Source organism: Mirounga angustirostris, unplaced genomic scaffold (genome assembly GCF_029215605.1).
Source record: "Mirounga angustirostris isolate CCGP_5_RB_7025 unplaced genomic scaffold, mMirAng1.0.hap1 SCAF_7, whole genome shotgun sequence".
NCBI classification, from domain to species: Eukaryota; Metazoa; Chordata; class Mammalia; order Carnivora; family Phocidae; genus Mirounga; species Mirounga angustirostris.
In genome coordinates this window covers 122,360,985-122,374,938 of record NW_026991715.1, presented here as the reverse complement: position 1 = coordinate 122,374,938, position 13,954 = coordinate 122,360,985, and the positions used below count along the sequence as shown (strand labels likewise).

The 13,954-nt window shown below is 36.2% G+C and overlaps 1 protein-coding gene across 4 annotated transcripts in view; it reads right to left on the bottom strand.

Moving 5' to 3' along the window:
• Positions 1-3,681: 3,681 nt before the first annotated feature.
• TTC33 (tetratricopeptide repeat domain 33) overlaps positions 3,682-13,954 on the bottom strand; it is a 36,798-nt gene continuing 26,525 nt past the window's right edge. For all 4 annotated transcript variants that reach the window (XM_045904291.3, XM_045861790.3, XM_045904300.2 and 1 more), the window contains exons 4-5: positions 12,525-12,656; positions 3,682-8,965 (exon numbers count right to left, since the gene is read on the bottom strand). In XM_045904291.3, coding sequence (XP_045760247.1) covers positions 8,612-8,965; positions 12,525-12,656 — 486 coding nt within the window. In that variant the 3' untranslated portion in view covers positions 3,682-8,611. The remainder of the gene's footprint in view (positions 8,966-12,524; positions 12,657-13,954) is intronic.

Genomic DNA, 13,954 nt, shown 5'->3' with positions numbered 1-13,954 from the left:
AAAAAAAAAAAAAAGATGTGGCCTTCAATATCAGGCTTTTTTTCACTTAGCATAATATTTTCAAGTTTCATCCATGTTGTAGCATGAATCAGTTCTACATTTCCCTCTTATGGCTGAATAATACTGCTGTATTTCCTTTTTTAAAAAAAATATTTCTGTATTTCTGATAGTAGCATTTGTATACAAGTTTTTATGTGAACATATGTTTTCAATTCTCTATATACCTGGGAATAAAACTGCTGGGTCATATGTTAACTATACGTTTAATTTTTTGAGGAACTGCCAAACTGTTTTCCCAAGTGCTTGCACCATTTTACATTCCCACCAGCAATGTACAAGGGTTTTGATTTCTCCATATCTTCATCAATTTTCTTTTTCCTCATCAATATTTCTTACTGTCTTTTTTGGTTCTAGCCGTCCTAATGGATATGAAGTGGTACCTCACTGTGATTTTTATTTGCATTTCCCTGGTGACTAATGATGTTGAGAACCTTTGCAGATGCTTACTGGCCATTTGTGTATCTTCTCTAGGGAAATGTCTTTTCAAATCCTTTGTGCATTTTTAAACTGAGTTCTATGTCCATATTAGTTTCCTAAGGCTACCGTAACAAAATACCACGGACTGTGAGGCATCAAGTAGAAATTTATTTTCTTACAGTTCTAGAAGCTGGAGGTCCAAGGTCAAGGCGCTGGCAGGCCTGGCTTATCCTAGAGCCTCTCTCCTTGCCTTGAGATGGCCATTTCCCTGCTGTGCTGTCACATGGCCTTCTCTTTGTACACCTGCTTCCCTGATGTCTCTTTTGCTATAAGGACACTACTCATACTGGATTAGGGCCCACCCTTATGACCTTGTTTGACCCGAATTACCTCCTTGAAGGCCCTACCTCCAAATACAGTTACATGGGGTCAGGGAGAGGGCTTCACCATCTGAATTTTAAGGAGATACAATTCAGTCCATGACAATGTCTTTTGATTGTTGAGTCTGCCTTATTAAAGAACAGCCAAGGAAGAAAAACTTCAGCATTGTTCGTCATCCATTCCACATCTATTTATAAAATTTACCAGCTATGTGATGTGAAGATAGTTTCTTGTGGGAAACTTGTTCCTGAACATTTACAGCTTCAAACTTTCTATGCAAGAAAATTCTGATTGTCTAACTGGCTGGTATTAAACTCTACCTGGTCCCAGTAGGATATAGCAGAGAGAAAGATAATCCTAACTCCATCTTATGATCTTTAAGACAATCTAACCAACATGTGAAGTGTGTTAGGAAAGATGATTTAGATTGGCACAGCTATTAAAGTGGTACTTTGATGAGAAGACCATGGAACACAAAAGTCCTTTCCCAAAGTGCAGCCACCCTCTCCATGGTTTCTTATTGGGGTCACAAACACAAAGGCCCATGGGAAAACCAAGGCATAGTGGTATTTACTGTTAGCTATGCCTTTGGCCTTAAATCTTAATGCAGAAATAGCCGCATGACACGGGGCGGTCATTTTTCCTAAATGCAATCCCTACCTTCCCAAGGTTTGCATTACACCACTTCACTCTTGCAAAAGACCTACATTGGTATGTTTTCACTAACCCAAAGAAATCCAAAGAAGATTTTTGCTTTTGCCAAAAATGAAAAGCAAAAATAGCATTCAGTGTTGGTTTTGCATCGAGCCATTCCAGAGGCAGCACAACCCTGAGCAGCGACAGTGGCCCCCCAACTTCCTGCCCCAGAACCCACACTCAGCCTCTCAGGACCAAGCCGCCAGGGCTTGAACTGTGTCTGTGAGCATCTGTGCTTTATCTGAAGTTCTTTTGTGTGTTCGTTGGCAAAATGTGTCCTACAATATCAAAAAAGTCTAAGGGAGGTTATTTTGGGGGTTTGAGAAAACTCAAAAAATTTTTTCCGTATACGTTAATGGTCATTGCTTCTTCACTTTATACTGTTTCAACTTATGAAAGGTTCAGTAGCCATGCCCTCCTTCCAGATAGCAGTGAACCTGTCCTTGTGATTGCTTCAGAACAAAACACACCGTGAAGTGTGCTCTCTTCCACTGCTCTCCCCACCACGTGCCTTTCCCAGCACCTCCAAACATGAATCTGAGATATTGCAGGTATGATCACAAGGTGGCTTTCCAGATACACAAGGAATGGAACCAGAGAGAAAGAGAATCGGCAAAAGAGCACATTTGACCCTGTTGTTTAGCATGGGTCCTGGGGCATACCTGGGGCTTTAGCTGCAGGCTGGAAACACTTTGGAAAAAAAGAAAGATAGTTGCGCCTCTTATCCTCATATCAATATCAATGTCTCTACCATTCATTCATTACCCTATCTTTACCTTTCTAGGTCATCTACCCCATTCCACAGCATGGGAGAGAAAGAAGAATATGCCAAACATTCCTATGTCCAGAAAACATTTAACCATGGCAAGTCCACACACTAAAATCTGAACAATTTGGTCAATATTTCTTTTTGAGAAGGGGTGAAACAAGATTCAATGCAAGGAAGAAGCAAAGAGAATTCCCAGAACCATGATGAAAAAGCTCAAGGCAACAGCTCTGTAGCAGGCCAGGGGACATGCATCTAGAGGAGTGAAAGGCAGAGAGCCTTTCACTGCAAAGCTTATGCTGTGCCTGGCAAGAGAATACAACATAGGCTCTCTGCAAGCATTATAAATCCCCAGAAAGGGGAGAAAGGTTTGCATGTCCAGTTCTTTATACAACACATAAAAACTAACTTCAAATGGATCACAGACCTAATTATAAAAGCTAAAACTATAAAACTTCTAAAGAAAACATAGAAAATCTTTCTGATCTTGGAGTAAGCACAGATTTCTCAGCACACAAAAAACACAACCATAAATATATATACACACATATGTAATATTTAAATATATTTACATTATATATGTAATATACATGTTTTATATATATATATGTAAATTGGACTTCGTCAAAATTTTGAAATTCTGCTCTTCCAAAGTTATCATCAAGAAAACAAAAAGGCAGGGCGCCTGAGTGGCTCAGTTGGTTAAGCGACTGCCTTCGGCTCAGGTCATGATCCTGGAGTCCCGGGATCGAGTCCCGGGATCGAGTCCCGCATTGGGCTCCCTGCTCGGCGGGAGCCTGCTTCTCCCTCTGACCCTCCCCCCTCTCATGTGCTCTCTCTCTCTCATTCTCTCTGTCTCAAATAAATAAATAAAATCTTTAAAAAAAAAAAAAAAGAAAACAAAAAGGCAAACCATAGATGGGGACAAAATATTCACAGTGCAAATATCTTGTAGAGTTTTTATCCAAAATATAGAAAAATTCTTACAGCTCAGTAATTAGATAACCCAAATAAAAAACCGGCAAAATATTTGAACAGGCACTTCCCAAAAGATATACAAATGTCATGTAAGCATATGAAAAAATGTTTAACATCATCAGGGAAAGGCATACTAAAACCACAACGAGATCTAGTACACATCCACCGAAGTGGTTAAAATGAAAAATAATGACAATATCAAGCATTGACAAGGATATGGAGCAACTGAAACCATACACTGCTTGTCAGAACGCAAAATAGCACAAATACTTAGGAAAAGTTTATTTCGTCAAAAGTTACACATACACTTACCAGAAGACTGAACAATCCTACCTCCAGGTATTTCACCAAGAGAAATGAAAACACATCGCCACACACAGACCTGCAACATATATACATAGCAGCTTTATTGATAAGAGACTAAAACTTAGATGTTCATCAACAACCTAGATGCCCATCAACATACATGAATAGCTATAAATTGTGGTTTAACCACACAACAGAATAATACTCAGCAATAAAAATAAAACCTATTGCTGATATACACAATAGCACAGATGAAACTCGACATGGATGGATTTCAAAAGTACTATGCTGAGCAAAGTGTCAGACACAGAGTAAATACTGTATGATTTATTTGAAATTCTAGAAGAGTCGAATCTAATTTATAGTCACAGAAAGGAATCAGTGGTTGAACAATGCTGGTTCTTGGGGTGGAGGGGAACTCACAACAAATGGGCATTAGAGAACTTTTTGGGTGATGGAAATATTCTACATCTTGATGGTAATGGTGATTGTGGGGTTGTTCACATTTGTTAAAACTCCTCAAACTGTAAACTTACAATATAGGGTGCATTTTATTATATGTAAATTACACTCTTAAGAAAGTTGACAGGGTGGACAGAGAATATGATTTATTTTACATTCTTTCCTTCTAATTAAATGTAGAGTCAATACTGTGGGTCCTTCACAATTCCTAGTGAGATCTTTGGATATGCTGAACAAATGTTTACATATTGTCTTGTAATTGACATTATCCATTTCCAATAGAATTTCCATGACTTAAAAAATACATGAAATTAGAAAAAAAATCCCAATTTGGTGTTTATCTCATGCTTACTTTGAAATATAATTTTCACTAATTTTTGTTGGAGTTTGAGGGAATCATGAAATAATATGCCCTGTGCCCTCCTGACTTCTGAGCCACTTGAGAGACCAAGCCAGGTAAATGGAGATATCAACTTTATTGCTGAAGGACGTAGGTTAAAGGGTGTAATTTAGGCTTGTACCAATAATGGCTACCTAATATCTAACCCAGAATTAGACCTGCTCACCAAGGAATGGGCAGTCCTATACAACCACAGGGCTCCCCTCGCAGAGGCAGAGAGCCTTTCACTGCAAAGCTTATGCTGTGCCTGGCAAGAGAATACAACATAGGCTCTCTGCAAGCATTATAAATCCCCAGAAAGGGGAGAAAGGTTTGCATGTCCAGTTCTTTATCCTGAACTCCCTTTCGCAGGGCACTGGGGGTGATTAGAGAAGGGAGTGATCAGGATTCCTTGCTTAATGGATGAAAGGAAGCTATTCCTACCCTCTGCCTTCCCAACAAAATGTAGATCAACATTTCTCAACCTGTCTTCCACTGTGGCACACAGAGCAAGTTCACATACAACATGCATTAAGGCACAATTCATGGTACACCAACCACAGGGCTACCCCTTCCCTTCCATTCAGGAAGGCATATTTCATTGCAAGGGACTAAAGTGACATACTTCATTTTAATTTACTTTGGTAATGAAATTTCTGTATTTTGTTATTGATTTAAAAAAAAACCAAACCCTTACTTTCTCAATCCTAAAATGTCATCAATTACAAAGTACACACCATTGGCTTAATAAAAATCTCTCAGAAAAAAACACATTTAATATACCAATTGACTTAAAGATAATCCTGGAACTATGGTTCCTGTGTCAACTCAAAACTCATGTAGATACATGTATGTCATGAAATCAAAGCTCCAGAATGGCTGGTCCAGAGTCAATTTAGAAAGGCTACTGTCTCACAGAGTCTGAAATAAAAACAAACAAAGTTTTCTTACTGCTGGGAAAGGCAGTAAGACAAGCTTTTGACATCGTTACATAAAGCATAATTTTCAAACTGAAGACGCTATAGTGGTCAGTTATAATCATGGCAACTCTAGCTTTCTCAGACAAAACTTTTTTATTTAGTCTTCCCTATAATTTTGTCATATAACATCAATTTAAAAGCTCTTTACATTAAGACTACTACCATAAAATTTTGTACCTAGGGGCGCCTGGGTGGCTCAGTTGGTTAAGTGACTGCCTTCGGCTCAGGTCATGATCCTGGAGTCCCAGGATCGAGTCCCGCATCGGGCTCCCTGCTCGGCGGGGAGTCTGCTTCTCCCTCGGACCCTCCCCCCTCTCATGTGCTCTCTTTCTCATTCTCTCAAATAAATAAATAAAATCTTAAAAAAAAAAAAAATTTTGTACCTAGGCCCCAACTGCAGTAAATCTGGGTTCTGTGATCTATAACTTGCATGACTTTTCATTGTTTGCGTAGTATTTGTTAGCACATTTAACATAAATACTCTATAATCTACAAACCTGTTGTCTAGAGAATAATACATGGATTCTCAAATTATCAGGCATGATCTGGATGTGTGGTGTTCTGACTAATAAGTGTCTATGCCACACAATTTTCAAATAAGAATAATACAAATTATATTCAATATACTGTTTAATGTTATTTCAGAAGGTATATTAAACATCTTTAATTATATCACTATTATGAGCATCAACTATTTTTCTTTCAGATTCAGAAGTATTTGTTATTGCAGTTAACAAGCTTAGCAAATGTCTCTGTATCAGTATTCACATCTTATAAAATGATATATGCATTTTTCTCTTCACACATAGAAGAGTGTTAGCTGAGCATCTTCTGGGGCATGAATAAATGAGCTGCCTTCCTTCTTCATAATTCATTATTCCTTTTCTCTCCATTTTATGTCTTCCAACTTATGTCTTATATCTGAGTAAGGAAAAGACTAATCTGGCCTACCGATATCAATACAGGAAAAACACTAGGTTCTTTAACAGAATCTTGTGGCTACATGCCCTCCATCCTGGGTCTTGCCTCTTTTAGGGTTGAGATAGAATTTATGACAAGAATAACCCCAACTGATAACCATCTGTCCTACAATATCAAAAGTAGTGACTCCTCACTTTCAGATAAAGATTACGAAGTTCTCCTACCATCTTAAAATCAGAAGAAACTGAGGTTAAATATCTCCAAACTAATTCAAGTTCTTCATAGAAATAGCTAACATTTACTGAGCGCATCCTATGCAAGATACCATCCAAGGTGCTTTACATATTTTATTCCCACATAACAAAGAAATTAAATAAATAAATCTAATTTTTCAAAAGTTAACAATACAAAGAGGCAAATCTTTAAAATGCAGGGAAAAAAAAAACTATTTATTCACAAATTACACGATAAACAAAAACCCAATACTCCAAACAACATACCAAAGGGTGAATGCTCACTTCTGTAGATGCCCAAGTATCTACCCTGAGAGAATATCCTTTATTAAATGAAATAAAATGTAATTAGTATTTGTTTTTTGGATTACTCTAAAACTAACCTCTCTAACCAGAGCTAACTTTCTGATGTAACTTTGGGGAAAATACAATACTCTGGAAAAAAAGAGGTAAGCATTCCACTAAAGGAAAAAAATTTTAAATCATCTCAGAGGGTGGGGGATGGGCTAGATGGGTGATGAGCATTAAGGAGGGCACTTGTAATGATGAGTACTGGGTGTTGTATGTAAGTGATGAATCACTGAATTCTACTCCTGAAACCAGTATTACACTGTATGTCAATTAACTAGAATTTAAATAAAAATTTAAAAAGGAAAAAAAAAATCATCTCAGAAAAATGTCGACCATTACTCACATGCTCCAACAGGTTAAGGTAAGATTCCTTAAAATAAAATAGCTTACTTTCATTTCTAACAAGGGTAAAATTAATTTTACAGCAATAATAGCTTCCTGAGTGTCAGAAGTAACAGTACCCAGTAGTCTATATAATTGTACTACAATATATGTAGTATAAAAATAATAATTCACATTAGCAATAACAGTTTTGATTTGTGAATACAACTGTGGCCTTTCAATGAAATATTTCTTTAAATATATCCTTCTCTACTCACATACTGTACCATAGTCACGTTTCAGTTTCTATGTATGTTGTGCCTAAATTATTCATTCACTGGCACTCATTAACATCCTTACTTTTTTATTTTTAGAAAGATATAATCTAGCTATTAAAATTGAAACTAATTTAATTGAGTAGTTGCAAAAAAGTTATCTAGAAAAGGACTTCCAAACCATTAGCTGGAAAGTTATAAGCAAAAGATAAGTTATTTTTAGAGTTTTTAAGCTTTTAAAAATAAGGAGAAGAAAATACTGCTTTTGACTGGGACAACACAGTAGTACAATTTGTTATGACACATCTATAAAAGCCATTCATTTTTTAAAAATGCACATCTGAAACATGACCTACCTGTGGAAAGGAACACTATCCACTTTAACAACTAAAAAAATAAAACCATCATTCTGACATTTATCAGTATTTTACATACCTAATACTGAAAGAGGCAACTACTATTTTCATAATAATCTTAAAGTCAAAATATAAGCACAAATCAGAATTCAGAGAAACTTCGAAAATGTTTAGAATGTACACACTTGCATGCATTTTCAGTCAAACTTTCAAAGATCCCACATATAACCAAATGACAACTTTGAATCAAAATGAATGTCAAAGATATTCAAGCTTTGTGACAGACTCTAATGCAACCGGAAAAACAGAAGAGTAAAGAGCAAGAGCAGTATATTTCTAAGGAGGGAAAGAAATCACCGACTTCCTTTATCATGAAACAAAAGTCAACAAGTCAGCATTTTAATAACACTGGCCATCGAGTGATTCACTAGTAGAGAATTCACTTTTCAAGTTGTGTCTTTAAAATGCATTCACTTATATTTTTGGATTACATTAAGTTTATTAATCAAAAGCCACCGTACTCAGATTTCTAATCTTAAGAAGTTTAAATCATAACTTATCAAAGCATCCAAACACTGTACAGTAATTCTACCATTTAGTTTTTATATGTCTCATCTGCGAAACTCACTTTACAAACAGGAGCTTTGCTCTGTTTCTCCATAGTTAACGTCCCTATGCCTAAAATTTTAAGTGGCAATCAAAAAGACAGATTAAAGGATTCCCACTACTTCATCGGGCTTTGATGAAAACAGAGCCATCTGGTGGTGCAGCACCATCTTCCTTCTCAGTGACCGTCTCTACAGTCCCAGAAGCCGACACAATAACCATCGTTTTACTTGCTGGAACCGTCTTCTGTTTCTCAGCAATCGCCGCACAAACAGCAACAATCTCATCACTTTCAAAGTCATAGTCAGGAATGGACTTTGGTGAGAAATGGGTTACTTCCACTGATGCTTCACGCTTTTTAATCTTCTGGGCTACCTTCTGCTGCTCCTGGAGTGTTCTTGCCCAAGAAAGGTCTTCTTTCCATATTTCAGGGTTCATTGGATAGATGTGAAGGGCGACCTGAAAACTTCGAATTGCCTAGGGGAGTTAAAAAAAAAAAAAATCAAAGTTTTTTTTTTATTGTTTGCTTTGTTTTAAAAAAAATGAGTGGATTTAATGTAATCCATAATATCTATCTCTATCTCTTTAAAATATATATATATATATATATATATTTTAAAACATATTAGAATGTAAGGATAGAAATTAGGGCTGTACCCTAAACGCTGGATGATGATTATGATGGGAAAAAAAAAAGTTAAAGAAGTGTGAAAGAAAGTGCCAGACAAATTGCTGCTGAGGACTCCAAGTCCATTAAAGTACAGGTAATGCTATTATAGTTCAAGACAAGGCAAATGCATTGTTCTGCTTCTGCAGGCCAGGAGATATAAGAATCTAGGGATTTCTGGGCTAAAGCATGATCAGGAAGGTACCCGGAATGCCTACCTTTAACGCCAAGAGCTTAGATTCAAATAATGCTAACATATATTGACTGTCGCAAGAGACAAAGAAGGACATTATAGAATGATAAAAGGGTCAATTCACAAGGGAGATACAATCATTATAAAATATATTTATTCCAACATCAGAACACCTATATGTATAAAGCAAACATGGACAGAACTGAAGTGAGAAACTGACAGAAATAAATAGCAGGAGACTGCAATACCTAACTTTCAGCAATGGATCCAACACCCAGACAGAAGATCACTAAGGGAACAGAGGACCTGAACAACACTATAGATCAAAGGGGCCTAAAAGACATAGACAAAACATTCCTCTCAACAGCATCAGAGTACATACTATTCTCAAATACAAACAGAACATTTTCCAGGAGAGATCACATGTCAGGTCACAGAGCAAGTCTTAACAAATTTAAGGTGACTGAAATCATACCAAGTATCTTTTCTAATGACAACGGAATAAAACCAGAAATCAATAACAGAAGAAAAACCAGGAAATTCACAAATAAGCAGAAACTAAACAACACAATCTTAAACAACCAGTGAATCAAAGAAGTCAAAAGGGAAATGAGAAAACATCTGGAGACAAACAAGAATGAACATATAACATACTAAAACTTATGGATGCAGCAAAAGCAGAACTAAGAGGGAAGTTTATACAAGAAAGATCTCAATTAAAAAGCTAATTTTACACCTCAAACAATTAGAAAATGAAGAACAAACTAAGCTAATCATTGTTTTCCAACACCCAACTCTCTTTTTTTAAGTTTCAGGTTTTTATTTACATTCCAGTTAGTTAACATATAGTGTAATATTAAGTTTCAGGTGTAGAATTTAATGATTCATCACTTACAACACCCAAGTCTATGTAAAAACCTAAATAATTACTCCTGGGTCTATCCCCACCTACTGACTTTTTTTTTTTTTTAAAGATTTTATTTATTTATTTGAGAGAGAGCACATGAGAGGGGGGAGGGTCAGAGGGAGAAGCAGACTCCCTGCCGAGCAGGGAGCCCGATGTGGGACTCGATCCAGGGACTCCAGGATCATGACCCGAGTCGAAGGCAGTCGCTTAACCAACTGAGCCACCCAGGCGCCCCCCACCTACTGACTTTTAGTGTACTACCTGTTCTATTTATCCATGTATTTTTTTGTGTTTTTGTCCAAATATATGCAAATATCAGAAGAATGGTTAGATGTTAACATTTTTTAGCTTGCTTTCAATATATTTTTCATAGTGACCCTTCCTTATGACATTTTGAGTAAAGTTATTTTTTTCTTAACACTTCAGTCTTTCAAAAGAATAGCTTAAGTTTACATAAAAATTACAACTTTAGATTTTTCCAAGTACAGCCCTAAAAATTACATTAAGTGAGGAAAAAAATACCACTTTTAACCCCTCCAAGAATTTCATAATTTTAATGGACATAACTGTATCAACAGGAAAAAAAATAACAGTTGAACAACTGGTTCCCTTATTCAAAAAAACTTAAAATCTTAAACAAATTTACTTTTACTGATTGACTGAAAATATCTCTACAATGTCACCCGCAGTATTTTCTTTCTTTATAGGACAATCTTTGCTAAACATTAAATCCTACAGATTTATTCCCATTACCATAGATACTTAACAAGCAAAAGAGATAATGCTTTGTAAGCTTTTAAATAAAGCAGAAATGGGGGGAAAGTATTATGTGATAGGCTTTGTTTGTTTTCCTGTTAACCCATTAGAAAACAAAATACCATGGATTTCTTTTTTCCAACTCCAGTATGATTTAAGTCTTCAGGTAAAAAAAAAAAAAGAAAAGAAAAGAAAATGGACTTTGGTTCATCTGGTTTCCATCACTGTGAATCTCATTTCAAATTATAATGTTTACAAGTTACTTGACACCAATTATTCTCTCATCAAAATTCTTTACTTATTATTTCTGAGAATTTGACAAACACCTTTTTTTGGTAATCAGAAATAATATATTTATCAGAAAAATCCAACTTATCCATAACTTAAGCCATTGCTAGTAAAGGTAAATTCAGGGTTTACCAGTCATTTCATTAGCCTTTAAAGAAACTATTTTTAGGGCACCTGGGTGGCTCAGTTGGTTAAGCGACTGCCTTCAGCTCAGGTCATGATCCTGGAGTCCCGGGATCGAGTCCCGCATCGGGCTCCCTGCTCGGCAGGGAGTCTGCTTCTCCCTCTGACCCTCCCCCCTCTCATGCTCTGTCTCTCTCATTCTCTCTCTCAAATAAATAAATAAAATCTTTAAAAAAAGAATAATAAAAAAAATAAAGAAACTATTTTTAATTTTTTATTTATTGTTTTCTTTTCTAACTGTGAAAGGCAAATAAAGCCATGCAAAATCTTAATTAAGACAAACAGAAAATCTGGCACTACTGTATTAGATTTGAAAACACTCTTTAGGATGATAGCGACCAAAACAAAAACAAAAACAGGATAACTGTCATAGTCAATTCTCATCTATTCAGCCTGTGCTACCTAATACCTGAAAAAAAATTCTTTTTTTTTAAGATTTTATTTATTTTAGAGAGAGAGAGAGTGGGAAGGACAGAGGGAGAGATTCTCAAGCAGACTCCCCACTGAGCACAGAGCCTGCCAGAGGGCTCAATCTCACAACCCATGAGATCATGATCTGAACCAAAACCAAGAGTCAGACACTTAACCAACTGAACCACCCGGGCACCCCCTGCAAAAGATATTCTGATTCTAATATAACTGATGTTTATAACGGAAAAAGATGTTCAATAATAACTTTGATCTGTGTCTATGGCTTAATACTTTTTTTTTTTTTTTTTTTTTTTTTTTTTATTTGACAGAGAGAGACACAGCGAGAGAGGGAACACAAGCAGGGGGCGTGGGAGAGTGAGAAGCAGGCTTTCCGCTGAGCAGGGAGCCCGATGCAGGGCTTGATCCCAGGACCCTGGGACCATGACCTGAGCCAAAGGCAGACGCTTAACAACTGAGCCACCCAGGCGCCCCTATGGCTTAATACTTTTAAGAAGTAATTTGTTATTTACTTTTTGCATAGATATGATAAATGGCTATTTACTTTTTGGTTCAGCTAATCAAAAACATGTCAGAATAAAATTTTGTCATTATAACAATCTAACTTCCTTACCAGGACTATCTCTCCTAATCCAAGCTGAGCACGGCCCAAAGTTTGCCAAGATTCCCATGAATGTGGATTTCTCTGGACAGCCATTTCAGCTGCATGTACTGCTGGGAACATTTCATGAAGAGACATTAGGACCTATAGCCAGAAAAAAAGAAACAAAACCTGTCAGTAATATTCATAAACTAGCAAACTACTAATGAATAACCATATGTAAACTTTTCATTTTTAAAAAAATATTTTTAGTCTGGTAAATATAGCATCTCAGTGGTTCTGACCCACTCCTTTGCCATGCAGGGTCAGGAATGACTATTCTTCTTCCTATTTCTAAAATAACTATGAAAATGTAAACTATCCCCTTTTCAGTTATTGAACCCTGCTGTCCATCTGGTTAAAATAAGATGGTCATGATCTAGCCATGGTGGCTCACAGGTATTTGAACTCTTAATTCCACTTCTGATTATTCTATTTACAATGTGGTTTTCGGGGGACCCCAGGTCTTTTTTTGCTCAACCACCCATCCTATGAACATCTTCCTGCTACAAAAATCATTTAAACACTCCACCGGCCTCCCCACAACTGCATTCTTCAAACCATACAAAGAGAAAAATAGGGAGTGCCAGAACCTACCGCTTCAGTCTATGGGAAAGGGCTAGATTTTATCTATCATCTTTGGGACCATTCACATTTCACAAGATCTGTAACACAACTATCATTATCAGGTTACCCATTAATTTATTTCATATAGTTTACCACAAACACTGTCTTTAATATATATGTAGTCAAGACTGAAAGTTAAAGACTTAACCAAATGAAGGTCTTCAACAACACTTCATTCAGCGGACATAATTTATTTGGGGTTTTCTTGGATAAACTAAAATCAAAGCTGATAAAGAATGTCCCTTATGTTTGATATCATCATCTGAAAGATATCAGTAAGGTGTGTAGATCAAGGCTGAATTGTAACTATTCCCTGCCAAAATATGTATGATATTCCATTAGTGATTTTAAAGTCTTTTGGATAACTTAATCCAAGTGCTCAGAGATTTTCTTTATAGACTTTCCCACAAAATAACAGAAATGTATTTTTAAAAATTCAAGTGTTATTTTTAAACTATTAAAAATTTGAGTCTATTCTGACCTTTTGCTAAGGACTGGGCCATTTTTAGAGAAATATCATCACTCAGAGTCCAACCATCCTTATTCTGAAAAAACAAAGCTATTGCTCAGTCCACTACAATTAATTTCCAAGGAAAGCAAACACATTTCATTTATTTAAGAAATCACCAGTGACTTCCTAAAAGATAGCCTTCCTTTCATATCTTACCATAGGTTAAAATAAGTTAACTTCATTGTGAAAATAAATGAATTTCATGGGACTGAGCCATAAATAATATGGTGATAATATTTCACCCAGGGCCCACCAATAATAATAA